This window comes from Emydura macquarii, unplaced genomic scaffold, assembly GCF_026122565.2.
Source record: "Emydura macquarii macquarii isolate MOO-44397 ecotype Brisbane River unplaced genomic scaffold, CSIRO-AGI_Emac_v2 contig_691, whole genome shotgun sequence".
Taxonomy (NCBI): Eukaryota; Metazoa; Chordata; order Testudines; family Chelidae; genus Emydura; species Emydura macquarii.
The window spans coordinates 11,371,293-11,398,839 of record NW_027130828.1 but is presented as its reverse complement, the minus strand read 5'-3'; the positions used below and the strand labels follow the sequence as shown (position 1 = coordinate 11,398,839).

Below are 27,547 nucleotides of genomic sequence, written 5' to 3'. Positions count from 1 at the left end.
TAGGAAACCTTTCAAGCATAGTAAAGCAATAGAAAAGTATAAAAGAAAGTATCTCGACTGTGGGGAGATTAGGCCCACAGTCCATGTGTTATATCTCAGTGTCTCAGTGATTCTGATTGCCAGCAACTCTGTGGAGGGACAATGTCTTCATTTTGATCCCATAAAACACTGAGCAAGAGCACTTTGGCTGTGTGCAATACTGAGCTATCAGAGAGGGGATCAAGCTGCAGTAGTTGGACCCATGTCTGGATTTCCAGCCCTTCCACAATTTAGAGATATCGGGATCTCTCTCTCCTTTGTCTTCCTTTTTAAAAAATAACCCTTTATAAAGAGAGGGCCCATCTGCAAAATGATGGGTCAGAGCTGGGTTTGGGCTTTTGTGGTATTTAGAACTGGGTGGCTGGTTTATTAGGCAGATCTGGTAGTGGCATCTATAGTTCAGATTACTTTACACTTTCAGTGACAAGATCGTTTTCACTTGCTTATAACTATGCCAAACTTCAATGATTTGAGCTGAAATGTCCAGTGCTGGAGGGGTGTCTGCCACAGGCTGAATAGTTGGGGAATGTTTAAGTGAAAATGACTAAGCCATTTCCAAGAATGAGGTTAGGGGGGAAAAATACCTTGTGTTGCCCATGTCAAAATGATTTGGCAAGGATCCTGTGTAAGCAACACAACATATTCCTGTACTGAAAGGCTATAGTGTAATGCAGACGTGCAAGCCTGGGCAGAACCTTCCTTCTGCCATTTGTGACTTTTGGGTGTGTGACTTTGCAACCTTTTTAGTCTTTGCATCTAGCTTTTTCCCCCTGGTGTAATAGAGAAGAGGCTGCCCACGAAATGGAGAGTTGGTGCTGGGTTTGGAATCTGGTGCCCCACCACTCCCGATTTCAGAGATTCCAGAGTCTGAACCAGGCTCTGGTTCTGAAGCATACAGATCCGCATCCGGATCTGCCTTCAACCCCCCAGACCTCCAGTTCAGAGGCATGTGGGGGAGTTCACAGGGCTACCTACTGCCCTTCCCTAGCGCCTGAGATTGCAAGCCCAACAGGGTCCTTCGCCCCACACAAAGATGGCCGCCCGAGCGACTATGGAGGCTTGGGTGCCCCGCACAAAGATGGCCGCCCGAGGAGTTCTATGGTGGATGACGTGCCCGGCACAAAGATGGCTGCCCGACTGTTCCGTTGTGCTCAAAGGTGAAAGGTCATAACGGCAGGGGGCCGGCCTGGCTCCTGGTTCCAGGAAGATGGCAGAGAGCGAGCGGCAGACAGGTGGGGGGAAGCCCTCCAGGAGGGGTAGTGGTAGGGTGACGTCCTGCACGGGAGTGGGGCGGGACAGGGCAGGGCAGGGGTCCTGTGCCCCAGAGTGAGGGCGGGGGTCTTGTGTGGTGCTCGCAGTGGGATGGGTTAGGCGATGCCCTCTGTGGGGGCTGGGGGTCCTGTGCCCCATCGTGTGTGTGGGGAAGGCTGGGCAATACCTTCTATGGGGGCAGGTGGTCCTGTGCCCTGTCCTATGGTGGGGGGAAGGCTGGGGGATGCTCTCGGGGGTCTCTGTGCCCCATAGTGTGTGTGTGTGGGGGGCGGGAAGGCTGGGTTATGCCTCCTGTGTGGGTAGGGGTCCTGTACGCTGTATTGTGTGGTGGGAAGTCTGGGTTATGCCATCTATGGCGACAGGGGTCTCTGTGCCCCAAAATGGGGGGAGGGCTGGGCTCCTCAAGTGTCTGTATGCCAGGATGGGAAGGGTGAGTGAGGGGCATTCTGTAATATGGGGTTCCCTGCCCGTTTGTAGGGATGGGATCTTGATGTGCTTTTTAGGGGACTGTTCCTCTGCTTGAAGCCCTATGGTGTGGGGGAACAGGCTGTGATGCCCATCTTTGGGATTGTTATTTTGATGGCTATACTGGGAGCCCCAGAGGGGCTGATGGTAGGCGTGGGGGGGGAGGGTTACTCTCCCTGTGGGTCACAGGTAAAGGCTTGTATGAGGAGGAGTAGCTACTAGCAGGGTCACTATGGGGATAGTAGTCAGAGGTGGTTGAGCTTTGTGCGGGATGTGGGGGAATGGTGGTTTATCGAAGGTGTAGTTGGTACCTTGGTCCTTCTACCTGTCTGTCACTGGCTGTTGCCCCGGGCTGCTGCTAGTCCAGTGACGGACCACTGGCTCAAAGCAACACTTTTGCCGTTGCTGTTATTAATTTGTATGGGCAATCCTCAGCCAAGCGTATGTCTCTCCCCCATATTATACATTTCTGGTGCAGGCCATTTCAGAATCAAGGGTAGTGGTTAGAGCAGAGGATTGGGAGTCAGGATACCTGGTTTATATTCCCAGCTCTGGACAAATTACTTAACCTCTAGGAGTCTCAGTTTCCTATCTGTAAAATGGGGGATAATACCCACCCGTCTCCCAGGAGTTACGTATATGTGGAAAGTACTTTGAGATCCTCAGAGACTAAGTGCTGTAGAAGTGAAAAGGATCCAAAGACAGTTTGGAGTAAATTAGTAGTGTTTTTTGTTTTGAAATGAAAGTGGGATTGCGTGTGTGTTCCATATATGACTATTGGAAGGGAATTAACAGTGTTACTTTGTGTCACTTGTGAATGAAGATGTTGTTAAATTAATTCTTAAAAGAATGAAATACAAGGAACAAATGCAGAGCTGAGATCCAGCAGCTCTCTGGTTTCTGACTGAAGGGCCAAGATATTCTATTATATCAGAAGTCTTTTCTCATCTGGATTAGATCCAGATGGATAAGTAACACTTTCCTGATGGAGAAAGGGCTGGGAAAATCTCCATTGTCAAGGTCTGTTCTCTCCGCAAAATACCCTTTTCTCCTCCCCCGAGCACAGTTCCTTGGCTTTTGCCTAGAAACAATTTGTTGTGTATATATTACGGTAGCCCCTTTTGTGCTAGATGTTATACAACACCTGATAAGGGATAGTGCTTGCCACAGAGAACTTGTCAACTTAGAAAGCAAGAGGCATAAGGGGAAAGAAGCACCGAGAGATTAAATGCCCTACAGTGACAGACCTAGGACTAGGACTCAAGCCTCCTTAGTCCCAATCTAGTGTTTTATCCCTGGGCCATACTGTCTGTGAATTTTCCTCTATCATGTTATGTACAATCAATCTTTTTACGAGTCTAAGGGTATGTCTATATGTACAGCATTGCAGCCACTGCGATGTGTCTGGTGAAGACACTGTATGCCAATGGAAGAGAGCTCTCTCGTCGGCATAAAAAAACCCGACCTCTGTGATTGGCAGAATCTATGTCGGCAGGAGAGCTGTGCTGTGCTGTACACACGAGTGCTTATGTCTGTGTAACTTATGTCACTCGGAGTGCAATATTCACACATCTGAATGACACAAATTTTGCTGACATAGGCTGTAGTGTAGATGTTTATTGTCTTTGATTTTAAAGCATTATTTAAAAGGCACTTACAATAGTGTGTCGCTACTTAGTTGTGAGTTTGGTAAATTGCAGCATTTCTGAATATATATAAAATTCCATTCCATGCACCTTTATATCCAGAGCTCTCAAATACTTTACAAACATCTTGCGAAGGGTGATGGTATTATATTGTAGAAATTAAGGGACAGAGAGATTAAATTATTCTCCTAAAACTGCACAGTGAGGCTGTGGCAGAAATCGCAAATGGAACACCGGAGTTCTGACACTGTCATCTGGTGTGATTACTAGACAGTGCTGGTTCACTGGAGAAAAGGGAAGAGCGGAGAACACTTCTGGGCAGTATTATCTATGCAAGTGATTATGCAAGTGACTATGCAAGTTCAGCTTTTGTTGGAAAATTATTATGGAATTTATGTTTAGAATTTGCCTTTAGTGCTAAGACAGACAACACCTAAATAATCAGAGTGCTTGGTGCTGAACAAAAGGTTTGAAATCTTCTAGGATTGAAAGTATTAATCGAGCTCATAATTTCATGCTAAATACCCTCTTGGTTTTCTGATTCACTGTTGTTCACTGTATTGCATCTTGATTTTAAGTTTGCTTATAGAAATGTGATGCAAATATTCCTTTAACCTTGTGGCAATGTTTCCAGCTCTGCAGTGTCCTCGCATAGGACTGCAGGCTGAGACTAGAACCAGTTGTTCACCTTGGAGTACAGAGGACTTTGGGAAGGAATGACCCTTATGTCAGGGTTTATTTCCTTTTTGTGAAAGTCAGGGGAAACAGGGATCCTGGGTATCTGGGTGGGGGAGCAGGAATCTAGCTGATGTTATGCATTAATAATTTTCATTTATATCAGGCCTGTCATCCCAGGATCTCAACGTGCTTTATAAAGATCATTTGTTCTGTCCCTCAACTGAAGGATGGTATGTCCTATCATCACCCTAATGCCATCCTAGGGACACGGGTTCAGTACTGTTTCAGAGAGGAGTGCCACCAACTGAATCACTGACACTTTGTCTTCACTGGATCCCAGTGTAAAACCACACCTTTTGCAGTGAAGACCTAGCCTAATGCTATGATTGCCATGATGCCTACAAAACTGGACAATGATTAGGCTGCTGATGTGCTGAGATCACTGCTTATCATGCTGACCAATATTGTCTCATTGTTATACTTCCCCTCTCTGTCTGTCTCTTTTTTTTTTTTATACTGATATTGTAAGTTCCTTGGGGCAGGACATGTCTTTTTGTTCTGTGATTGTACAGTGCCTAGCACAATGGGGTCCTGGACCACGACTAGGGCTCCTAGGTGCTACGGTAATACAAATGATAATAATAATACTATTTCCTGCAGTGTTCTGGGATTTCTTGGAAGTCTGCTGACAAGGTACTAAGGAGGCCTGACACTGCTTAGCATTTGGGGCCTCATGATATCAGAGCACAAGGGTGGGAATGGGTCATGCAGTTTGGTATCTTTTGGTCCAGAAAAATGAACATTGCCTTCTAAGAAGGGGCTGGGGTTAGAGGGGGGAGTCTTTAATCTCTAGCTATGTTTGACCTCTCTCTTTTCTCCATCTTCCAGGCTCCCCTGAGGAGGCAACTCCTCCTCTCCGCCAGAGCTTCATGATCCCCAAAAAGGAAATAAACATGGTTCCCGACATGGCCAAGTGGAAACGTTCTCAGGTGTGGAACTGCGTCCAGTGCCAGTCTGTTAGGTGCCTGATATGTCCTCAGAACAACATTTGCATGGAAAAGACCAAGCCTGGTGTGGGTCTAGCTAATGGGCTGAATGGGGCAGGTTGAGCTATGTAGAATAATTCTTTTTAAAAGCAAAAGAGCAACATGGCTAATGCCATGTGAATTGTCATAAAGTTAGTCCACCCAGTAACCTTTAAATGACAACAATAGGGGCTTTTGGATACTGGCAGCTCTTGCTTGGGCAGTAATTTTGTGATAGCAGGTAGGTCTTGTTACACTGGTGCCAATGTAGACCTGTAGTTCACCACCAGTGGCAGCTGTATTGTAGACAGGTGTTTTTACCAACCTGTAGAATTAGAAAACACAGTGGTAAAATGCTTGAGCTGTGTCTATGCTCTCACCTTTGGTACCAGTGGTGGTGAACTATTTTTCCTCTGCAAAGGGGTTGAAGGGACAAGAGCCTGGAAGAGGAGGATAGTTATCCCCCAGCGAGCTCTGACAACACACAGGCGTTGTCCTTGCTGCGAGGAGATCCGTACTCCTCACAGCCATGTTTAAAGAAGTTGCTAGCAGAATTCTATGCACGTTTTCTCTTACCAGAGCAGACAGGATGTAGTCTGAGTCTGAAACATGATTGTGGCTAGCATGACTCTGATCTCACTGTAACCATGGTATTAAACCCTGTCTACAGACGATGTGAAAGATATTCAGTCAGTTTCTGGTAAATGAGAAGTGTAAGGTCCCATCTATGCTGCAGCTAAAATGAGTCAGGGGACCTGGTTACAACATGGTTAGAAGCTGCAGAGCTATAACTTTGGCCAGTATAGGGCATTAGTCCAGTTATGGAGAAGGAAAATGCTAAGTACTCGGATATAAGCCTAACCATGTTGGAATGGGTGCCTTGACTCAGGGCTAGTGTAGGCAGAATCCAAAATGCCATGGCGAGTGGGCTGAAACTGTGTTAGGACTGTCCTCCCATAAGTGTTCCGCGTTCCTGCATAGAGTCTAGGCTAGACAGTGACTTTATAAGAATGACAATAACTGTCTTGCTGTGTCCACACTGCCTCTTCGAGCAATGCTAGAACCTGGTTTCTCCAGTGTTTGAATGAAAGTTAGACATGGTTTCAAATATAGTTTTCCCTCAAGTGTAGATAGGACTGTGACTATAGCCCTGTCCACAGGACAGAAGTATCCATGCGAAATGTGTTTTTGGGCCAGCTGTGATAGAACATGTCTCCTTTTCTGTGTGACCCTACCCTCCGCGTTTTAACCAAGTTCAGAAACAAAATTTTAAGAGTGATCCCCAAAACATGGTATCTTAGTGTTATAACAGCTTTCTGTCCACAGCTATGTTTACAATGCATCCTCTCATGGTGTAATATGATCTCTGATATGGTAATTCTTGGATTAGAGTGGGCTGGCGGTCTAGGCACTAAGCCAAGAAACCAACAGAAGTTGGCCCTTCCTAACCGTGGTGTTGGAAAAAAAAAAAAAGATGATGAAGATATGGTAATTCTGCTGGTGTAGAAAGGCCCTTAGCAGAGGTTTTACTACGAGCACAATTGCAGTTAGCACATTGCAAAACGTTGAGACAACTTCAGCCTCTCTGTGCACTTGAATTTTCCTGGACTTCTATCTGACTCACTGTGTGTAGGAACTTGTGACAGTTTGACTGTTGATCAGCCCAAATTCCTTTGGACTAGATTGAGGCTGTCCTCTTTGCCAGCAGTACTGTTTTGTTGAGACTTTAGCCTCTTATCTAACTGGCCTGAGTGATGTAATGAGTTTGATGGTTCTGAGCATTTCCTGAACTTAATGCCCACAAGCAATGTGGTGTCTGCTCCGAAACGTTGTGGCCAACATCCTTTTCACCAGTCTGTTTTTTCTTTGCTCTCCTGGAGAAGCCATGAGAAGAGACCATTTTAAACTGTTAAAACCACAAGAATATCAGTCCTGCTTAGAGGGCCTGTAGTGGCTCTGGGCTGACTGGTTTTAATGGGGTCTGCCTAGCTTGGTGCAGAGGGAAAGCACTCAGTTCCTGAGATACATGTTTAGGTTTGAACTCCATGAACTGTCAGGATCTGTGTTCTTGTGTCTGTGATCCAACTTGCTGCTGAGGGGTGGGGACAGGAAGGTGGGAGTAGCTCTTGCTTGGAGAGCAAGCTATGGTGCCACCAAGGGATCTTTAATAATAACAAGGCCTTCATGAAGGTCTGCAGCCTCCAGCCCTTGCTGGACTTTAGGTCACTTCTGCTCAGGGGTTCTGTGGCAGGAAGTCATGGGGATGGCAGGTGAAAATGAGCTGACCTGGGGGCTTGAAAGGGTCTTCCTCAAAAAAGAAAAAAAAACATTCCCTACTCCCAGGGCTTTGTGGCACTTTTACCTTTGCCACTGTGTTTTCTGAGCAGCCTGGCTATATTCTGTACGTGGCACTTCCCAAGCAGGGGGGTTGAAAGAAGAGAGGAGAAAGGTATTTGTTTGGGGCAGCCTTCTGTTACTTCTCCTAATTGTGGGCAGTGTGAAGGAAGGCCTGACACAGAGTGTGGGAGGAGGAGATAAAGGGCGAGGTTTGGGAGAAGCTCTATGGAGTAGGAAGAAACAAGCGGTGATGTAGATAGGGCAAAGCCTGGACACGAGGAGCTTGACCATGGTGTGGTAAGAGAAAGGGACCTGGCGAAGGGATTCAAGGAGGAGGGTCATGGTTTGGGCTGTTCATACAGAGAGCTTGCACTGTACTGGCACTGAGGGCTCAGAGTGTGCTTAGTGCTCTTCCAGGAGTTCATGTTGCTCTAAGAGTCCTCAAGGACAAGTCAGAACAAGCCCTGGGGCCTGGGCTACCTCAGGAAACATGCTGTAGGGTTGGGCATCATCTCTTTGGCTTGCTCTAGGCTTCTCACATAGGCATTACTTGCCTCCAAAGTAACTGCTAATGCTCAGCTAACATTCCTTCCACGTGTGTTTGTTTGCAGGCGTACGCGGATTACATAGGCTTCATCCTCACCCTGAACGAAGGTGTCAAGGGCAAGAAGCTGACCTGTGAATACAAAGTCTCTGAGGTGGGAAAATCCTGTTATTTCCAATCTTTCATTTGCTCTGCTTTTGCTAGTTTGCCTTCCACAGCAGGGCCCAGGGCTGAGATGGCTGCTTGCCTGATTCCCCAGGGAGAATAAAGTGGAGCCAAACGACATCTGCTTTCTTCATTAACAGTTGTAGAGCAGCCTTTGGGGACTTCAAGTACCAGCGTGCAATGCTTCATCTGGTAACTAGGTGCTTTTTGCTTACTCGCAAAACTTGTAATCAAGCAAACTGAGAGGAAGCTGGGGTTTGTAGGGGCTGGGGATGAAGAAGAGGAGGAGGTCTGTTCTGTCTACACCTGCTACACTACTGCTGCCTGCTCTCAGAGATACCACTGCAAGAAGCTATGTTATTTACGTAATGGAGGGTTGGGAGTCTTGGGTTCTCTTCCTGGCTGTCCCACTGACTTGCTGTGTGACCTTGGACAAATCACTTCACCTCTCTGTACCTCAGTGTTCCCATCTCTCAAATGGAGTTATTAATACTAACCTCCCAGCGAGGGCTGTGGGGTTTTATTCATTCATGTTTATTAAGCGCTTTGAGCTGAAAGATGCTATAGATGGGTAACATATTACTCCCCCTTTGCCCTTGGAGCCAGGGCCTCTTTGTGTTTCTTATGTCTTCAGTCCTGAATGGACAGTTAGATTCTTTAGACTGTAACAAGCTCCCTTTCCTTTACTGTTGTCTAGGCTGCAGTTACAGCCGCTCCTGCCTCTTGTTGAGAAACCCATCATAGTCTCTAATCTCTGTTTGTTACCCCTTTCCAATTATAACTAGTCACAACTGTGCAGGTTAATGGGGATGCTTAAAAGAGACCTGCAAATGACAAAGGGAGGAATGGACTTGTGCCTTGTCTGAATGCTTCTTTCTGGGGAGTAGGAAGGAGGCCTGGAAGGATCTTTTTTTCAACATTTTGTTTTTTGTTAGTGATATCAGGCATGCCAAGGCTGGCCGTCCCTGTTCTGGGGAGATTTCCCTTGAGGAGCTGGACATGTGGATTAGTAACTCACCTGCTCTTTGCTGGAAGAACAGGGGTGTGGAATTCCTACCAAAAGCACTTTTCTTCCAACTTTCGTTCAGGCATTTGGTTAAATAGGAGCTACTGAAATCCTCACATTTTAAACAGCCTGAATAAAAAACATTGCCCCCTTCAGTTGCTCCGGTTTTGCCTTCACAGTGCCTCTGTCATAATCATGTTGTTCTCCAGTCATCTCTAGAGTCTTACGGGGAAAAGAGGGTAGCAAGACCTGAATTTCTAATGTACAAAACAATCAGAATAATAACTTTAAACCCCACCCTTCTACCCTTTCAGGTGTGTAATCATCATAAAAATAAAAAAGGCATGAATCTATTTCCCCGCCTCTTGGCAGATCCCCTTGAAATGGTTTTAGTGCAAGTGACAAATACCAAATGTGACATCAATAACTAAGAAAGTTGCAGGAAACACATCTTGTTGCCTTCATGCTGAGCAGGGTGGACTGAAAGCAAAATAAATCTGCTTTCCTCTTAGGTGGAGGGTTCCATGGGTTGCCCTGTTGATGAGGCTGCATCTGTTTTCTTCCTGCTTCCCTGCTCCCCACTGAGGTTCCTTCTGCATCTTTGTATCTTCCTTCCTGATCAGACACTTGGAATTCCTCTATGCACCTAACACCGTCCTTCAAATGCCTCCTTTGCATGCACGTCCTCCTTGCAACTGATCACTGTTAGTCCACCAAAGAAAGGAGTGATGGTCTTCAGGGTATTGAGTGTCTGATTGGAACCCAGTCATGTGTCTAATTTAGGGTGTGATCCTGCAAGTGTGCATGCTTATGGTGTGAGCACGCTTAGCTCCTGTTGAAGTCAAATGAAGGCCCAACAGGCTGAGTGCACTCAGCACCTCTCAGGAGGCATTGATCACCTTGCAGGGCCAGGCCTTCAGATTGTAACCTCTGTGACACAGGCCTGGGCTTTTGTATTGCACTGAATACTCAGGTCGCATTTAATAAATAAGAGGGCTGAGCATCTGCTTGTGAACTGTGTGTGGTTCCCCCAGTGGAGGCTCTTCTGTGGGAGATGTTCCTGGAGCTGCATCCCAGGCCAATCTGTAACCGCTTTGGCTTTGGCATGCAGGTCTAATGTGGTGGGAAAGGGTTAATTTTGAGCTGCCACGTGAGCAGCATTGGGGCAGGAGAACATCCAGCCTCCAGAGAGGCCTCAGTCCCTGTGATTCCAGATCACATTTATTTTGATTGTGTTCGTTGGCTTCCAACTTGCATTTGGGAATCTCCTGCATGAGTGGCTGAAACCCAGCTCTGGGGTGACTTGCTTGGATTCTAGGAGGGGAGGCAGGGAAAGCAGAAGTCAGTCCTGACACCAGTCAGGCAGGACAAGGAGCCTGACTGCTTGGGCTCTAGAGGGGACCTTGCCACCACCTGATCACCTCCAGTTGGCTGGCGGATGCTCGCAAGAGATGCTGTCAGGTCACTGTTCCTTAGGAGGCTACTGGGTTCTCCTTTGTGATCAGAGGGTAGATTTTGGTCTGGGAGCATGACAGAATGAAAAATCAGCACAACAGAAAGAAGAGCGGCGCGCGGGTGGTGGTGGTGGGGGGGAGGATTTGCCCTTGCTCTGTTGCCTGGGAAGGTAAAGTAAAAATAGAGCCTAAAAACCCAGCCCCTCAAGACCAGGCTGCAGTGGTTCTGAGGGCTGAGTTCCTGTAAGCCCTGCTGTTTCCCTTCGCTGGGTTCACCCTTGGCAGCATGAGTTTCCTCTGCCTTGTTAATTCTGCTGGGCAATGGAAACCTGCCCCTTTTTAATAAGCCCCCTTTCAAAGGGCTCCGAGCCCAAAATGAGTTGCGTGCTGTCTTTTAAATTATTTATTGGCATGGCTGAGCCAGCAGCTGGGTCCTGCTCTCCTGCATTCAGCTGGGCTGTTTTTAATCCCTTTAAAGCAGGCGCGTGAGGAAGGGATGCGTGACTCTGCCTCCCCTCCCTGAGGCCTGGAGGCAGAGACTGCAAGGGGGACAAAAGAAGAAAAAATCTCTTGCCAGCCATTTACTCAGCCAGCACCGAGCGCTGCAGTCACGGCTCGGTGAGAGGGTTTGAAATACGGGAGCTGCTCGTAATGAGCTGCTGCTGCTGGCGGATAAATCATCGGCGTTATTTAATTATTTAACAAAAGCCACTGCCAGGGAGTCTGTTGTTAATTGGAGGGGAGTGTGGTAGCTGGGTCGGGCTGAGCTGAAAAACAAACCCAACCCCATTGGGGGAGGGCTTGTCTCTGTGTTCTGGGTTTGTACAGTGCCTAGCACCATGGGGTCCTGATCGATGCCAGGAGATCCTACACGCTCCCGCAATACGGATAATAAATAATAATAGGCTCAAGTCATGTGTACTGCCCAGCTGCTGATTCCAGCCTGTGATCTTACAGTGGCTCTCAGGATGCATGTGGCTTGTTGTCTTACCCAGTGCATCTGCAGATGATGTGTTTAGGGTCCCCCCTCTGCTTTAATCTGTCATTGCCCCCCCCATCCCCTCCCTGATCATAGCCATGCTCTTCAAGCCTCTTCACTGGTCTAGACTGGGGAATCCTTTTGCAGCAGAGAAATCCTGAATTCCTGCTATATGACTCTATGCTGCACTCTTGCTTGTTTCCAGCAGCCCCCTGGAGCCAGTGTTCAGACAGGCACCCCTCAGGTAGCTGCAGCTGTCAGGAGAGACCTCCCGGCAGTGGAGCTGATGGGGAGAGGGCTGCTGGTTCAAAGGCAGAAAAGCGCTGCCTGCCCGTCTCTCCTCCCCCGCCCCGCTAGTGGTGCTTCAAGGGCTAGAAAGTTGCTGGGCTCTGCTGTTTCCTAGTCCTTCTCTGACAGGCAGCATGAAGAATTGAATCACAGCCCAGGAGACCAGCCAGCTTCACACGGTCGATGCCTCCAGCAAAGTCAAACCAGCCCCTGCCTCGTCTGTCCTCTTTCTCTCCTTGAAGGAGGAATCCCCTCTTGAGACAGTGCTGCCTCTGTTGCCCAGGGCCCACCGGCCGCCATGGCGACAGGTGCATCTCTGGCCGCTCTGACTCAGGAGTGGAGAATTCCAAATGCATTGGCAGGTGAAAATATCTCAGTTGTTACCGGGGCCTCCTAGTGCTGCCTTTTGCAGCTTAATCCACTGATTGTGGTTTGGACAATGATCCTGCCACCAGGCTGCCTCTTTGCAACAGAACCGGTGCCGTAATGGCTGCCCCCAGAGGGGCTCTGCTCCCCAGCTCTGGGCGCAGGAGGCATTTGCATATCCTGGGCTCAAACCCTAAAGCCTCTCTAGTAGGCTGCATATACCAGTGCAGTGTATACCAAGCTCTGTATTGCCTGCCACTCTCTGCCCTTGTCGTCTTCTCTCACCCAAAGCTCCCCATTACTAAGAATCCTGCACTCCCTTTGCTTTGGCCATGTCTGCCTCTTCTGTAACCCCTTCCCAGGCTGCCTCTCTTTCCACATCAAAACCAAGCTGCTCATCTCCATCTTCAAGGGGCTGTTCATCTCTGCCTTTCTTGCTCCTCGGTGTCATCTCACTGCTTCTTCATCATTGTCTTCCATTCTCTGCTTCATGCCGTCATTCACACATCCCTCCTCTTTGGAATGCCTCCTGTCTCCCTGTGCCAGCCGCTTTCTCTCCCTGCTTTCAGATCTCTCCTCAATCTCTCCTCCTGTGAATCCTCCTTAGTGTGAGTCAGACTGTTAGCTCTTCTGTGTGGTGACTGTATCTCGTGTGTGTGTGTGTAAATTGCTATGTGCATTGATTGTCTGATTTGGAGAGAGGATCAGTACCGCTCAAAATCAGGCTGTGGCAAGTATTAAGTGGTGGCCGTGCTCGAGGTCAGTGCTCGGCACTGTGTAAACATCTAGTAAGAGACAATCTTTGCCCCCAAGAACTTACAGTCGAAATAGAAAGAACTGACCAAGAATAGAGGGGAGACAGACCCCAATCCTCAAAGGTATTTAGGCATCTAACTCTATTGAAATCATTTGGAGTTAGACACCTAAGTGCTTTGAGGATCTGGAGCGACGTGACTTGACCAAGGTCAGCCAGCAGTTCATTAGCAGTCAGGATACTCTAAACAATACTCTGTGTCCTGTGGGGAACATTAGATCTAAAGTGTGTGGTGCGGAGCCCAAAACTATGTGCCAGAGACCCCTGAATTATGTGGCACTGCGCCCCTAACTTACTCTTCCTCCCCCGGTCTGGTCAGGTTCTCTTTGCAACTTGCTTTATTAAAATGAGACCTTAGATTCTGGAGCACAGTTATTTGACTATTTAAAAAATCTGCAATGATGCAGCACCTTATGTGGCTGTGGCATTGCATTGTAGGTGGGGCTTTGAGTGCCTGGAAGAGATGTCTGCCTTCCCAAGCTGCTGTTAGGGAGTGGCTGTGTCTGGGCTCAGGGAGCCCCGTTCAGTATGGGCTGTGGGCCGCTGCTGTTCGGACTGGGCCGTCCTTCTGATGGGAAGAGTTGAGGCTGGCCATTGTAGACCTTGGAGAGATGATAGGTGTCCCATTTTCCCATCCCATCCCTTGGAAGGGCAGTGTGGGGGTCTACACCTCAATGCCAGGAGAACGCTGACAGGTGCAGGTTAAATAGAAATGCTGGAGCCTGGGGCAGTGGTTTTAGGGTGACTGGTTTGTGCTTGTGTGCGAGACTTTCTCCTGTCCAGTTGTGAGCCGTCACCCATTCTGTCCCTGTAGCCAATTGTGAAGCTGGTGGAGCTACTGAATACCCTCGACAGATGGATTGATGAGACCCCGCCGGTGAACCAGCCCTCTCGCTTTGGAAATAAGGCCTTCAGGACTTGGTATGCCAAACTAGACCAGGTATGTATGCGGTTAGGAGATAATCTCTTAGGTAGTGGACCTAAAAGAGTGGCTTCTCCAGCAGGAAGTATAGCCTGCAATGCTGATGGAAAGACTGCCATTCTCACATTGTGTCTGGGCAGTCAGCAGATTGACCCACCAATTTGCCGGGTTAGATGTTTCAGGTCTTGTGATTCACATCAATGGCCTGAGATCAATTTTTCCTGACCTTGGTGCTGGTCTTCAACCCCCATGGGAGCACAGCTCACCTTTACATGCACTTTGACAGGGTCTGCCTTCCATGAAGGCAATCCCAAGGAGCCCCACTGACTGCCTCAGCTAAGAGCACTCACCCCAGAGAAGGCTGCCTGGAGCTCGCGGAGGCAGAGCATGCTGTAGTAGGCTGCAGTGCATTTACCAATGGGCGCCTTCTGGGCCCATAGATACACTGTGATGCAGTTTGTCAAAGTTTCATTTCAAGGGCACACTAAGCTGGTGAAAGCTACTAGGTTGATGACTTTGAAGCCTGAAGTCCTCTCTCCAAAAAAGCTACAGGCCAGGCAGTGACAGGGCAAGTTCTCTGCGCACTGATCCTGAGCATGCCTCACTCCTGCCCTGGAGAGACCACCTCCAGGGATTAGAGGGGAATTCACTGTCCAGGCCATCTAAGCCTGGGGCTCTCTGTAGAGACTGTTGTCAAGTGGGTCGTCTGTGTCAGTGGCTTATCAGGATGGATGCTTTTTAAGTGGAAGAAGCCCTTACAGTGGGCAGGGGAATAACCCATTGTCTTGGACTAAATCTCTGCCACCCCTAGTGCCGACCTACAAATTCACCGGCCTGGAGACAATGCTGCTGCTTCTGTTGGCCTGCAATGAGAGCTTTTGACTAATGTTTGATTTCCTTATTTTTTCCTAATCAGTCTGCTTTGTTGGTGGGGTGGTTTGCTACAGACAAAACCAGCAATGGGTGTGTGTCCCTCCTCACATTGGTGCCTTACACCCGCCTTTTGGCTTGTGGCAGATCTAAGCTAACTGCTCAGGAACCTTTTGTTGTTGTTGTTGTTGTTTAAGGAAGCAGAAAATTTGGTTGCAACAGTGATCCCCGAGCATCTGGCTGAAGCTGCACCAGAGGTGGCCTTGTATCTGAAGGAATCCGTGGGGAACTCTACCCGCATCGACTATGGGACAGGTACGTTTGCATGCACACTTGATGTGTTTAGCCTTGCTGGACTTGGATTCCTCAGAGATTCACCCCAGCAGTCAATGTATGCCATTCCCGTTGCAGGGAAATGCACTGGATTATTCCAAGGCTAAAACTGGCCAGGAGAGAGAAGGGCATCAGAATCTGATTATACCAGAGCTGTGATTAGTCTAGAGTCTTGGCTGCCTCCACTTCAGTCCCAATCATCTTAAGTTTTTCAAAATAAGCCTTTTTAGCTTCCCATAGCATCTTTCATCCAAGGAGCTCAAAGTGCTTTAGAAACATGAATTGAGCATTGCAACCACCACTGAAATGCTGTCAGCTCTTGGGTATACCATGGGAGCTGTTTAACAGCACACAGCAACACTGCATGAGGGTGTAGAACAGAAGGTGCACATGGAGTATTGTGTGCAGCTGAATTACATTTTAGCCCCTTAAACTCCCCCTTGTAATATCTTGGATTGGAATTAGACCAGGAAACGAGTTGATGTTCATACTCTGCGAGAAGTGTCTTAAGATGATAAGTGGCCACAAATGGTTGCTACGGGTGGCATAAATACCCAGATAGGATCTTTAAGACCTAGCATGAGAGAAGAATCAGCCCCAGGAAGTAATTCTGTTGGGTTACTTTGGATTTACATCAGTGTGAGAGCAGACCCTGAAACTAGGCTAAACTGTGAGGAGTCCCAACTGTATGTATTGGAGGGAGAGGGCTCGGAGAGGAATGTTCAGCTAATGACTTAATCAAATAGTTGGAGTGAGGGTCATTGTAGGATGCCAGGAGCCTGAAATATGTGACATCTGTAATGCACGGAGTAAGGAGAGGAGGAGGAGAATTGAGGTAAAGAGATGAAGAAATACAGGTTTGTAAATCACATCACCAGCTGTGATGCAACTCTTGATCGCCAGGGGGAGATGCTGCCTTTGGTAATGGACCTGTTATCTTAGACTGTTTGTCAGCTGTAGCTCCGTGAGGGAAATCCAGTCTCTCCACCTCTCTTCTGTCTTGAGCATTGGGCTTTGTGTTCTTTCGGCTCAGCACAGCTAGACCTTAGGTGCAGCTTGTTCATATCCCAGCAGCTGCGTGGTTTTATAAAGTGGAGCCTCTTCTTTTATTTACTCTCTTTATTGCCATAGTTTCTCCCATTTAAGGGGAATAAAAGCACCTCTCTGCAGCCAACCCCAGGCTGTTCTGAGTGTGGCACTTATTCTGCTCTCTTCACTATTAGCCAGAGGACAAAGCTGCATAGGGAGGCTGGCCCACGGCTGATAGTTGGGCACCTTAGGGTGGTGATTTGTCCCTGGAGTGGAGCAGGGCTAGTGTCCCTCTGACATGGTGGCTTTTGAAAGCAGGAAGAAATCTGTTAAATTGCTTATGAGTGTTTTCACCCCCACGATTCCCAAACACACACTTCCCACAGAGCTCACTGGGTTATTCTGGAATTCCTGAGCTCCCTCATCCTCTTGATCTGCTCATAAGAAAGGCCCTTGCAGGGCATTGCTCCCAACACTCCAGTCTCTCAGTGCCTAGTTCTCAAAATATTTCATTCTGCAGGTAAGACCACTCCATGGGCCACTGAACCAATAAGCCGTTGTAGGAGAACCACAGAAATGAAACTGACATCTTAATTCCCTGAGTATGAGTAGAAGGGTGTTCGTGTGTGGGTGCAGGAGAAGTGCTGTCTAATGATTCAATTTCTGGACTAGATTCAGGGCTTCTGAATTCTGCCACTGATTTACTGTGTGGTCTTTGTCAAGTCACATAATCTTTCTGCATCTCAGTTTCCCCATTTTACATATGGGACTTACTTATGCTTCACTCCTTCACATGAGCATATGGTTAATTTGTTAACGACTGTGAATCCCTATGGGATCCTTGGATAGCGGGTGCTATGTAGGTGTGAAATATTATTGTCAGGTGTTAATAATAGGAGGAGTCTTTTGTGATTTTTATCCAAGTAAAAAGGAGCCTTAAGGCAGTTGGTTGGGGCTCTGTCACCCATGGAGATGTGATTGTGGTGTCCTTCCAAAGAGTCGTTGTAGCACCTGCAGAGAACTAATCTATGCTGGGAATTGCCAATGTTATGTCTGTCTGCTCTTTTTCAATCCCAGGTCACGAAGCAGCATTTGCTGCCTTCCTCTGTTGCCTGTGCAAAATTGGTGTTCTCAGGGTGGATGACCAGCTAGCCATTGTCTTCAAAGTGTTTAACAGGTGAGATAATGCAAATACGGGTGAGGTGGAGCTGTTCCTAGGGCATTCTCCCCTCACATCTGTCTGTGGTATGCTGGTGATAAAGCATAAATCAAACCTGATTGTCACTACCATCTGGTCATAGTGTGCCCCTGCACCCTTCTTGTTGTCACACTGCCTGATGTACAGTAATCTGTGTGTCCCCGCTCCAAATCCAAGAGCAGGAGGTGATTTGATCACTTATATATGTACCTGCATGGAGAAAATGTACCAGCTGCTATGGGCTCTCTAACCTAGCAGATAAAGGCATAACAAGAACCAATGACTGGAAGGCGAAGCCAGACATATTCAAATTAGAAATAAGGGATTTTTTTTTTTTTTTTTTTTACAAGTGGGGTGATTAACTATTGGAAGAAACTACCAAGGGCAGTGGTGGATTCTCCATCTCTTAATGTCTTCAGATCCAGAAGGTATATGGTAGGCAGTACAAGTTATTAGGCTCAATACAAGAGTAACTGAGTGAAATTCTGTGGCTTGTGTTACACAGGAGCTTAGACTAGATGATCTTATGGTATCCTCTGACCTTTCAGTCTATGAATCTGCCAGCCCTCCATAGCTCCTTTTGACAGCTGCACCATGAAGGAGATGGGGTTTGTAGTGGTGCAAGCAGAGGACTCGTCATTGGGACTCCTAGGTTCTGATCCCAACTGTGCTACTGACTCGCTGTATGAACTTGGGCAAGTCGCTTCTCCTCTCTGTGTTTCACTTTCCCCATCTATAAAGTGGGGATGATCAGCCCTCTGTCACAGGGACTGTTGTACACCTTAACTCAGGGCTATTTGTAAAACGCTTTGCGATCCTCTGGTGAAAGGAGCTAGAGGAGGGGAGAGTGTCCCTGTGATCAGGCAACATACAAAAAAGTTCTGTAGCAAAGTATGATACCTAGGGATGGTGTTCAAAAGCTTCTGCTCACTTTTTTTTTTAATTCAGTAAAAACCTCAGTGCTCTGTCTGCCATTAAGTCTATTATCAGGCCCAATTATCTCTATGGTCTTGTGGCAGAATGTATATTGAGCATGCAGTGTTATATGCAGGGCCCTGTATGCAAGTCATAAATCCAGCGTTCTGATCTTGGTCTATAAGGAACACCTTTAAAAGTTGACTTTCTCTTGTCTCCCCACAAATGGGCAGGGAGAGGATGCAGAGTGATAGGCATGAAAGAATATGTTCTGCAGTGAGTCATAGTCGTCGTCCACAGATACTGGCTCTATCTTCATCAAAAGATTCAGGGACTCTGCTGATTTTTATGCTGTCATCATCACCCACTTACATTATCTCCTCTGGACAAAGTGCTGTTCCTTGATTTCCCTGCTTAACCTCTTATTTATAGTTGAATGACCAAAATAGGTTCTGGGTATCTCTTCCTGCTAAGCAGGGGCTCTTTGGGTTATATGAATAGGGCAGATTTATTTATTTTAGTGTATCCTGTTCTCTGATTAACCAAGAGGTAGAAACCCGGTATGAGAAGACCACCATCAGACATCTGTTAGCTGTAAACTTAACCCTGAGGTGAACCAGACTCTGAGTCAAACCTCTGTCTTTCACAAATAGTATATTGTCATTTGTTTCTCCTCCAGCATGGACCCTGGATGAGCTCACTCAGCCAACAGGCTGTTGGACTGGATCAGGTGCTTATGCTGGGTCCAGAGAGAATGTGCATGGGGCATCTGTTCCTCTCTCATATATGTAGATGGGCTTTCTGATTGGAAAACAACCATTGTTTCAGCAGGGAGGAGCGGCCTTGAGCCTTTACATTTGATGTCTTACATTAATCCTTCCCTTTCTTCTCTATCTTAGGTACCTGGAAGTGATGCGGAAACTCCAGAAAACTTACAGGATGGAACCAGCTGGTAGCCAGGGAGTGTGGGGCCTGGACGACTTCCAATTTCTGCCCTTTATATGGGGCAGTTCCCAACTGATAGGTACTAACAAACCTACCAAACTCTGGTCTCTCTCCCCTTCTGTCCTGCAGTGTAAAGATCATCACTGGGTCGGGATCCTTTTTTTTTTCTTTCTTTCTTTCTTTTTTTCTTTTTAAGCTAAGTGTGACTTAAAAAAAATCAGATTTGAAAAGTTTGCTTGAAGTTCAGAATTTGTGTTCTCTGTTTCCGAACCAAGTCAGCTGGTCAGACTGTGGAAAAAGAAGGGTTATAGTGGAAATGCTGAGACAACTGAAAGTACACTTTTTTTTTTTTTTTTTTTATTGAGACTCCTGCATGTAATTTGGTGCTGAAAAGATAGTTTTTGCCTTGTCTGGCTCAGTCGGTTTTTACTGAGAAGGCACTGGGCTGGGTCTCAGATCTGGGTTTAATTTCCACCTCTGTCATAGAGTCCTGCCTCTAGCTTGGGCAAGTCACTTCGTATCTCTAGTTTTGATTTCCCCATCTGCAAAATGGGGATATTGTCTTTGTTCTGTCTGTTTAGATGGTAAATTATTTGATGCAAGGACTTAATGTGTGTGTACAATACCTACCACAACCGGGCACTGATTTCAGCAGGGACCTCTAGGTGCTACTGTAAACAAATCATAATGCATACTCTAGTCTGATCATAACCAGGCAACACACATCTGACACAATGCATGGGCTGGTCTGCAAGATAATTCTACTTTGGAGCTGTGCTGCGAGATGCCATGGATACATAGATAGGAGCCCTTATCATATTGTTCATTGCATGAATGTTATGGGCCAGAACGTAGCTGGTCAGGTCTAGTGGGCAGGGCAAGCATACAGATTGGGGAATGAAGCCAAGGGTCAGCAGCAGAGTCAACTGCCAGCTACCAGAGTCAGGCGTCAAGCCACAGTCAGAACCTGGAATCAAATCTGAGGGTCAGAGCTAAGGTCAGATGACAAATGCCACAGCCAATGGTCAAGCTGGAGTTGGGGTCAGAAGTCAGAGGCCAGGGTTGGAGACGAGACTGGTCATTGAGGATTGGTGGTGGAGGAATAGGGACTGGAAGAGAGGCCAGGATCAAGCAGGGTTTGAACAGGAGTGAAGGCAGGGGTAAGGCAGGAGCAAAGCAGAAACCAAGAACAGGGTTGGGTGCAGGAGGCAGGCACAACAGGAAACCACCTTGTTGCTTGGAGAGACTTCCTGTTCCTCTTTCTGGCTTAGTGTAGTCGGTGGAGCCGGGCGATCCTCCAGTTAGAGCTTCCAGGGGTGGTGCTTTGGCAAGGCTATAGGCCAAAGTCCCATCTAGGGAGACATTGAAACTCAACTGGATAAAGCCCTATGCAATGCAAAGTTGGTAGGGATCAGTCCTGTACTGAGCCCTGTGGTAGGTGACCTAGTAGGAAACTTCTGTCTCTAACTCACCTGAAGGTGTTGAAGTGGATTGTGTCTATAATGAGAGGGTGGGGCAAGGGCAGGAAGAGACCAGGCCGTTGGACATTAGTTGGTATCTGAAGGACAGACATCTTAATTTTTTTTCAGAGCACCCAAACCTGGAGCCTCGGCACTTTGTTGACGAGAAGGTGGTGAATGAAAACCACAAGGACTACATGTTCCTGGAGTGCATCCTGTTCATTACAGAGGTGAGGGTGGGGAGGGTTACCCCATTGAGAGACTTCTCAGCTGCATTGGGTTCTCTTGGGATTGGATTATTGAGTGCCTGGTGTGGTTTTCTCCTCCTCTTTTTGCATATTTGTTTGTCCTTGTGGAACATGTAGCTGAGCCTTTGTACAAGCACCAGGCTCTCTTCTTGAACGAGTTCGGCAGGGATGCTGAGAGTGAATGTGGTGAAGCTGCATGGGAGGTGGACATGATTTAGTGGGGTTTGCCAGGGGCTGGAAATAAAGCAGATAGATCGCCTTGGACACATTTTTGGATAAGGTAAAGGGCATGTGATTTCAGAACATGTGCTAAAGGGATAGAGGTGGGAACTCCAAAATGGCTGGTGTTCCTTGTTAAGCCAAGTCCTTGTGACGTGCTCCAAGCTATCCCCTCCTCCCTCGGCAATAGGCCATAGAACCTGGGATGCTCCAAACCCCAGACAAGCCATTGGCTCTCTGCAGTAAAATGTACTTATTGAAGGTACATTCTTGTGAGCTGCTATGGGAGATGTTGCTGAAGTAGGCCTGGCTGGTAACATCCAGAACTAAATCCTCCTTAAAGCGTATTATGGAATCTTTGGATGGGGAAATAATACTGGGAAAAGGCTTGGCAAAGCTCCTCTATGGTAACAGCCAGTGTATCTTCAATAGACAGCACTGTTTCTAAACTCACTGCCTCCCATCTGTAGCCGCATGGCATGTCTTGTCTGACTAGTTTAGGCTGAGACAAGGTAGGTGAGATCGTAGCTTTTATTGGACCAGGAAAGACTGAAAAAGGAAAGGTACCAGCTTTTGAGCTTCACAGTTCTTCAGGTCTGGGGAAGGTAACTAGAAGGTTAGGCCTACAGGAGAACTCTGTGAAGCTTGAAAGCTTCTACAATCCACCAAGAGGAGTTGGTCCAGTAAAAGATATTACCTCACCTACCTTGTTTCTCTAATATCCTGGGATCACCATGGCTACAACACTGCAAATAGTCTAGGTTGGACATGTAGATGGTATTCATTCCCATGAGGTCTTAGTGGAGAGAGCAAAGACTATGCACTCTACTTCTGTTAGCAATCACTTTTCTGGTAAACTGCTAGAAATAGAGGCTCACACAATTGTTACACATTCAGTAACACTCTTTTCTTACTATTCTATGCATCCATGCCCCCTTCTTCTCTACCTCCTCCTGCTAATTTAGTGATCAAACAGGCAGGTTCACATGGTATGACACTCACCCCACTATAATCAACAGCATAGTGAATTCTTAGAAGTGGCATATAGCTCCCTTTGAACTAAATCCCAAGAGGTGCTGGGCCCTCAGAATTCCCATTGATTCCAGCAGATGTTGCTGGTACTTAGCATCTCCTGGGATTTGACCCTTGATTTGCAGTTTAAAAATAACCTAATGGAAACCAAATATCATTAAGAACATGCAAATGTATAATGTTGAAGAAACAAAAAATTGTGTGCGTGGACAGTCCATTTGCGCTTCCTGCTCAGTGAAAGCCGAAGCCAAGATGTTGTAAGATTTGTTTGCAGTGTTGCTGTAGTTGTGTTGGTCCAAGAATATTAGACAGACCAGATGGGTGAAGTAATATCTTTTACTGGACCAACTTCTGTTGGTGAAAGAGACAAGTTTTGACCTCATATAGAGCTCTTCTTCAGGTCTTGAAGAGGTCTGTGCAAGCTCAAAAGCTTGTCTTTCTCCAGCAGAAGTTGGTCCAACATAAGATATATTTTAATTTTGGGGTGTGTAATTTTTTCCTGTATTAAGTGTATATTACAAATACACATCTCTGTGCATAGCTTCAGAAAACTGTGTGCAAAATACAGCCAATGCATGGTAGGTTGAAGTGGATTTTTAAGACCTCTCTTTAGTCATTTTATTTTTCATGTAAAAACTAGCTTTTTGGCTATTGCTAAATAAATAAATATTTCTCGGTCCCACAGATTTAATTGGAGCTAGTGGAATCTGGATTTTCTAGCTGCTATAGTACCACCTAGTGGCATGAAGAGTTGCTTTGGGTTCTTGTTGGGTCAGCAGTTAAAGACTCGGGACAACCTGAATTATAAAACATAGAATATTTTTAACCATATTTTTTCATAAATAATGTTTCAAACAGATTTATCTATTGAAAGGTAATTATTTTGTTTAACCTGTCAGGTATTGGAGAGAGGCTGCTACTGCCACTAGGTGGCGCTATAACAGCTTGTAATACTGGCTTTCTATCCATTAAATCAATATGCGAACAAACAACAAACATCACAGAAAAGTAACAGGGGAAAAGGTTTTTAAACTTACTTTAATGCTATTTTTTCTTCTAATCCCCTTGACTGAAAACTTGCTTTTCCATAACATTGCATACACTAGACTGACTGCATTTTATAGGTATTGGATCATTCCTTGCTCTTGAACTGTTTAAAAAACTAAAAACAAAAAAAACCCTACTGTGGTGTTTGTTTTAAAAAACAATACAGTATTTTATTTGAGTTCTCCATTCCTTTGCCTGTATGTGATGTTTCAGTAATATACACACCGGATTATATTGTTTTTAATGTGTGTATTAAACCTCAAACTGTTAAAGTAACAGTAACACAACATCTGATCTGAATCTACTAAAGCTCTCTCCTTTAGCGCCCCCTGTACTCTATATGAATATTGTAGCAAATGTTATGTAAATTAACCAATTATAGGATGACTTTTAAAGATGGACCCTAAATGGCTTTGGTCCCTAAATAGAAGTTATCTGTGTGCAAAGGGAAGTAGTGTGTTTTGTAGTGGTTAGAGCAGAGGATTGAGTGTCAGGAATCCTGGATTCCCCCCCCCCCCCCCCCCTCTGCAAACTGGTTCTGCCATAGAATTGCTCTGTGACAGCGGGCAAGTAATTTAAAATGATTGCAAGATCTTCTGGGTAGGGTCTGTTTCTTTGTTTGTGTTCCTACAGCACCTAGGACAATGTGTTAAGTGCTGCTGCAATGTAAAGAGTATGAACTGAACAAATCCGTGCCTCAATTTCCCCATCTGTAAAATGGAATTAACAGTGATGTGCTGGATGGGAAAATGTGAAGTGGGCGAAATGTGCCACTGCAAAGTTGTATCACTACTATTGAATCAGGGCCATAGGACTGGATCATTCTCTGGTTTCAACTTCCATGTTCAAACAGCAGTGTTTAAAAAGAGAATGGCAAAAGCAAGTGTCAGAATGTCACTCCCACCCTTCCTCAACCAAAAAACCCATCAGAAGAAATAATCTTCCATCGCGGGTGAGCTGTGATATCTCTGGGTGCTTTGAATGCTGTTATATGGAGTGTAGTTGTAGTCATGGTCATGTCAGTCCCAGGATATTAGAGAGAGAAGGTGGGTGAGGTAATATCTTTTATTGGACCACCTTCTGTTGGTGAGAGAGGCAAGATTTCAAGCTGTGTGGCTTGAAAGCTTGTCTCTCTCGCCAACAGAAGTTGGTCCAATAAAAGATATTACCTCACCCACCTTGTCTCTCGAATGCTGTTAGTTATCTGGTGCCTACAGCACGCTGGGCACTCCGAGAGACACAGATAAAGCTGGCCCCTTGATAGATCTCCAGTGTAATCTGTGGGAATGCAGTACATATAGGGAAGAACCCCAAGCAGAGTGTGTGCGTGTGCGTGTGTGTGAATTGTGCAGAGGGCTGGAGCCTGAACAAAATAGGGCAGTGTTCCTTTAAGAGCCAAGGGCAGGCAGCAAAGAATTTCAGTTTCAATCTGGCTTCTAAATTTGGAGGTTTGGGAAGGGAGGGCTCAGGTTTCAGCTGGAAGGGAAGGAACTGACAGGAAGGCACTGCACTGAGCGTCCCCCCTCCCCCTCCAGTTACTGACAGAGGAACCATTTACAAAAGGCTGATTCTCTTGGGAACAGAGAGGCAGGAACGCAGCGTCTGTGAGTAATTTCCTGCTCAATATGGCTGCTCTGACTCACTGCATTCCCCTGGGGTCACTGCGGGACTGCAGCGCTCTTGCTGTCTCTCGCTCTCTCCAGCTCACTCCTTTTCTCCCTCGTCCCTTTGTGGCTAGAATGAGCCAATTTTTTTCGTTCTCTGCCCTCCCTCCCCAGTGCTAAACAATAGCAAAGTCGTCGTCTTCGGGAGCGGACGCGGGTTAGGAAGGCCGCGGTCACAGATGTGTCAGGTGCTCCAGGCGCCCAAATCCTGTCTGGCTTGAATAACATGGTCTGGCTGTCCTAACTGGCTTTTTCAGAGCTTCCCATTTGCCTTAACTCTTTCAGGCCCCGAGCAAAGCAAATGGGGGTTGATCAGGGCTGTGCCAATCTGAATGAAGGAGGGACTGGAAAACCGAACGAGGCTCGTCGCTGAAATGCATGCAGCAGAATCTTCCATAAAGGGAGAGATGCTTTTAAAACCTGCCTTGCAGGGCATCCTGAGCAGATGAGACTTGGGGCACATCGGCTGCACCGTGCCAAGCCTCGTCAGTATAACCTCCCTGACATGTGCACCATCTTCTCAGTCACCCAAGGGTCAGGAAGGGATGCCAGATCTTTGTATTTAATAACACACCAGCTCCATTTAATTTTGTATGTGTTTTCATCTTATATCTGCAAGGAAAACACACACACACACACACACAGACACAAAACAAAGGGGAGCAGGAATGACTTAGCGGCTCATCAGTCATTCCCCAGCTCAGAAGAACTGCAAAGAGGAAGCAGAAATTCATCTGTGTTCTCATTGCAGCTGTTCAGAGCAGGCAGAACTACAGAACCGTTACCCACAATGCTTCAGCCCTGAGGTCAATGGAGTCTAAATGTTGTCCTCTGAGTGATTCCCCCCCCCTTCCTTATAAACTGCTGCCACTTGGCCTCTGGAGAAGGGCAGCCGTTTCTCAAAATGGATTGATCAGCTTTTTTACAGTAGGCAGCTTCAAAAGCATAAACACTTTTCCCTGCTTGCTGTGGGTGTGTTGTGTGTGGAGGGGGGGTTAGTTATTAAAGACCCAGGGTACTCCTATCAAGATAGTCAAAAAGACTCTTATTTCCCCATGATCCTTTTTAGCCTGAGCTTTGGTCTTGTGGTTTATGAAGTCATGAGAATTTCACTCAGTCAGATTGGCTGCATTATTTTATTTTCTCCCTGAGGGTCTGTTTTGTTAGTGGAGAGTAGCAAATGATGGGATAGTCTAGAGGCAGCTGTCCCTGAGTTTAGCCCCCCCCCCCACCCCCCCCCCCACCTCCTCCACCTCCCCAGATCTATCTCTGGAAAGAAGCTAGCACCAATGATCAAACACTAGTTAAAAATAAATAAATAAATACAATTAAAGCCATCGCCCATTTGCTGCATCTGCTGTGAGATGGAGCTTTGCAGCTTGACCAGCAACGTGAAAAGCGAGAACTTTAAAGAATCGTTAGATCCCCTGTAGCCCATCTCTGCTCGTGGCAGGTGCAGTGTTTGGATCCAAGCATTAAAGCTGCTGCCAACCTGTGCTGCCCTCTGTATTCACGGTTGGTGGTGGTGGTCTCTGCTGCTTGTTGTTGTTCTGAATGGAGAATGAGTCATCTTCTTGGAAGGCCCAGCAGCAGTGTTGCATGGGGAGGTTTCTGGGTAGAATGGGAGCAGCGCTGAGGCGGACTGTTTGTTCTTTAATGAATTCATACGAGGAGAAGGAAAAAAAAAAAGTGATTAGAACAGAATGTGGGGCAGAAAAACGCTTAGTGCTTTCAGGGTGTGGGGGGCATGGATACCTCCCTCCCTGTGTGGTAGTGCTGCAGCAGGAGGACTTGGGGAAAAAAGGAGGGGAGGGTGCAGTGAGATGGATGGTGCTTGGGTCACACAGCCCAGCGGGAATGTTTGTTGAAGCGAGTGTGACTGTGAGTCACTGGGCTGGTGCACAAACTTCCCTGTTGGCTCTGTTCCCTTAGCTCTCTTCCTCTGTGTTTTAGATGAAAACCGGCCCTTTCGCTGAGCACTCCAACCAGCTGTGGAACATCAGCGCTGTACCTTCATGGTCCAAAGTGAACCAGGGTCTCATCCGCATGTACAAGGCAGAGGTGAGTGAAGGGGAAGGGAAAGATGTGTGGCCTCACCTGATCGGGCACAGCCCACCTCGCAAGTCACAGGAACCTGTCGGATGAGCTCTTCTGCTAGTGCATCACGTCCTGCACAGCACCTCCTTACAAGCTGAGTGTAGGGCACCAGAGCTCCTCCAGAGCCAGCAGTCATCCACTGACTCCTTGCTGCAGGAGGCGAAGGCTTGCGTACTGCACCACTCTCCTATGCTGCTCGCCATAGCGCCCTCTGCTGGGAGAGGCTTGATCTAGAGCCCCTGGTGAGCTCCTCCCACATGTACACCAGGACATATAACATCTCTTCCGAGGGGCTGGACCTGGAGTGCCTATGAGCTTCCCCAAAAGCTAATGCTCATACCTCAATCCTTAGATGATGTTTGCCTTCATTCATCTTTCTCTTTTTTTTCTCATGCTAATTATAGGTCTCCAGATTAAGAGCTGTTGCTTGAAGCAAATGTACTGCTGATCCATATGCTGGAGTTGCCCCAATTGAACTAGATCAGTTGCC

General features: G+C 46.9%; 1 protein-coding gene across 1 annotated transcript in view; it reads left to right on the top strand.

Annotated features, from left to right (window-relative positions):
* Window positions 1-1,171: 1,171 nt before the first annotated feature.
* The window catches only part of PTPA (protein phosphatase 2 phosphatase activator), a 38,771-nt gene continuing 12,395 nt past the window's right edge, over window positions 1,172-27,547 (top strand). Inside the window, exons 1-9 of the mRNA XM_067542007.1 lie at window positions 1,172-1,271; window positions 4,989-5,089; window positions 8,074-8,160; window positions 13,893-14,018; window positions 15,068-15,185; window positions 17,310-17,409; window positions 19,245-19,369; window positions 20,880-20,980; window positions 26,914-27,021. Of these exons, the coding sequence (XP_067398108.1) occupies window positions 1,247-1,271; window positions 4,989-5,089; window positions 8,074-8,160; window positions 13,893-14,018; window positions 15,068-15,185; window positions 17,310-17,409; window positions 19,245-19,369; window positions 20,880-20,980; window positions 26,914-27,021 (891 nt within the window). The 5' untranslated portion in view covers window positions 1,172-1,246. The remainder of the gene's footprint in view (window positions 1,272-4,988; window positions 5,090-8,073; window positions 8,161-13,892; window positions 14,019-15,067; window positions 15,186-17,309; window positions 17,410-19,244; window positions 19,370-20,879; window positions 20,981-26,913; window positions 27,022-27,547) is intronic.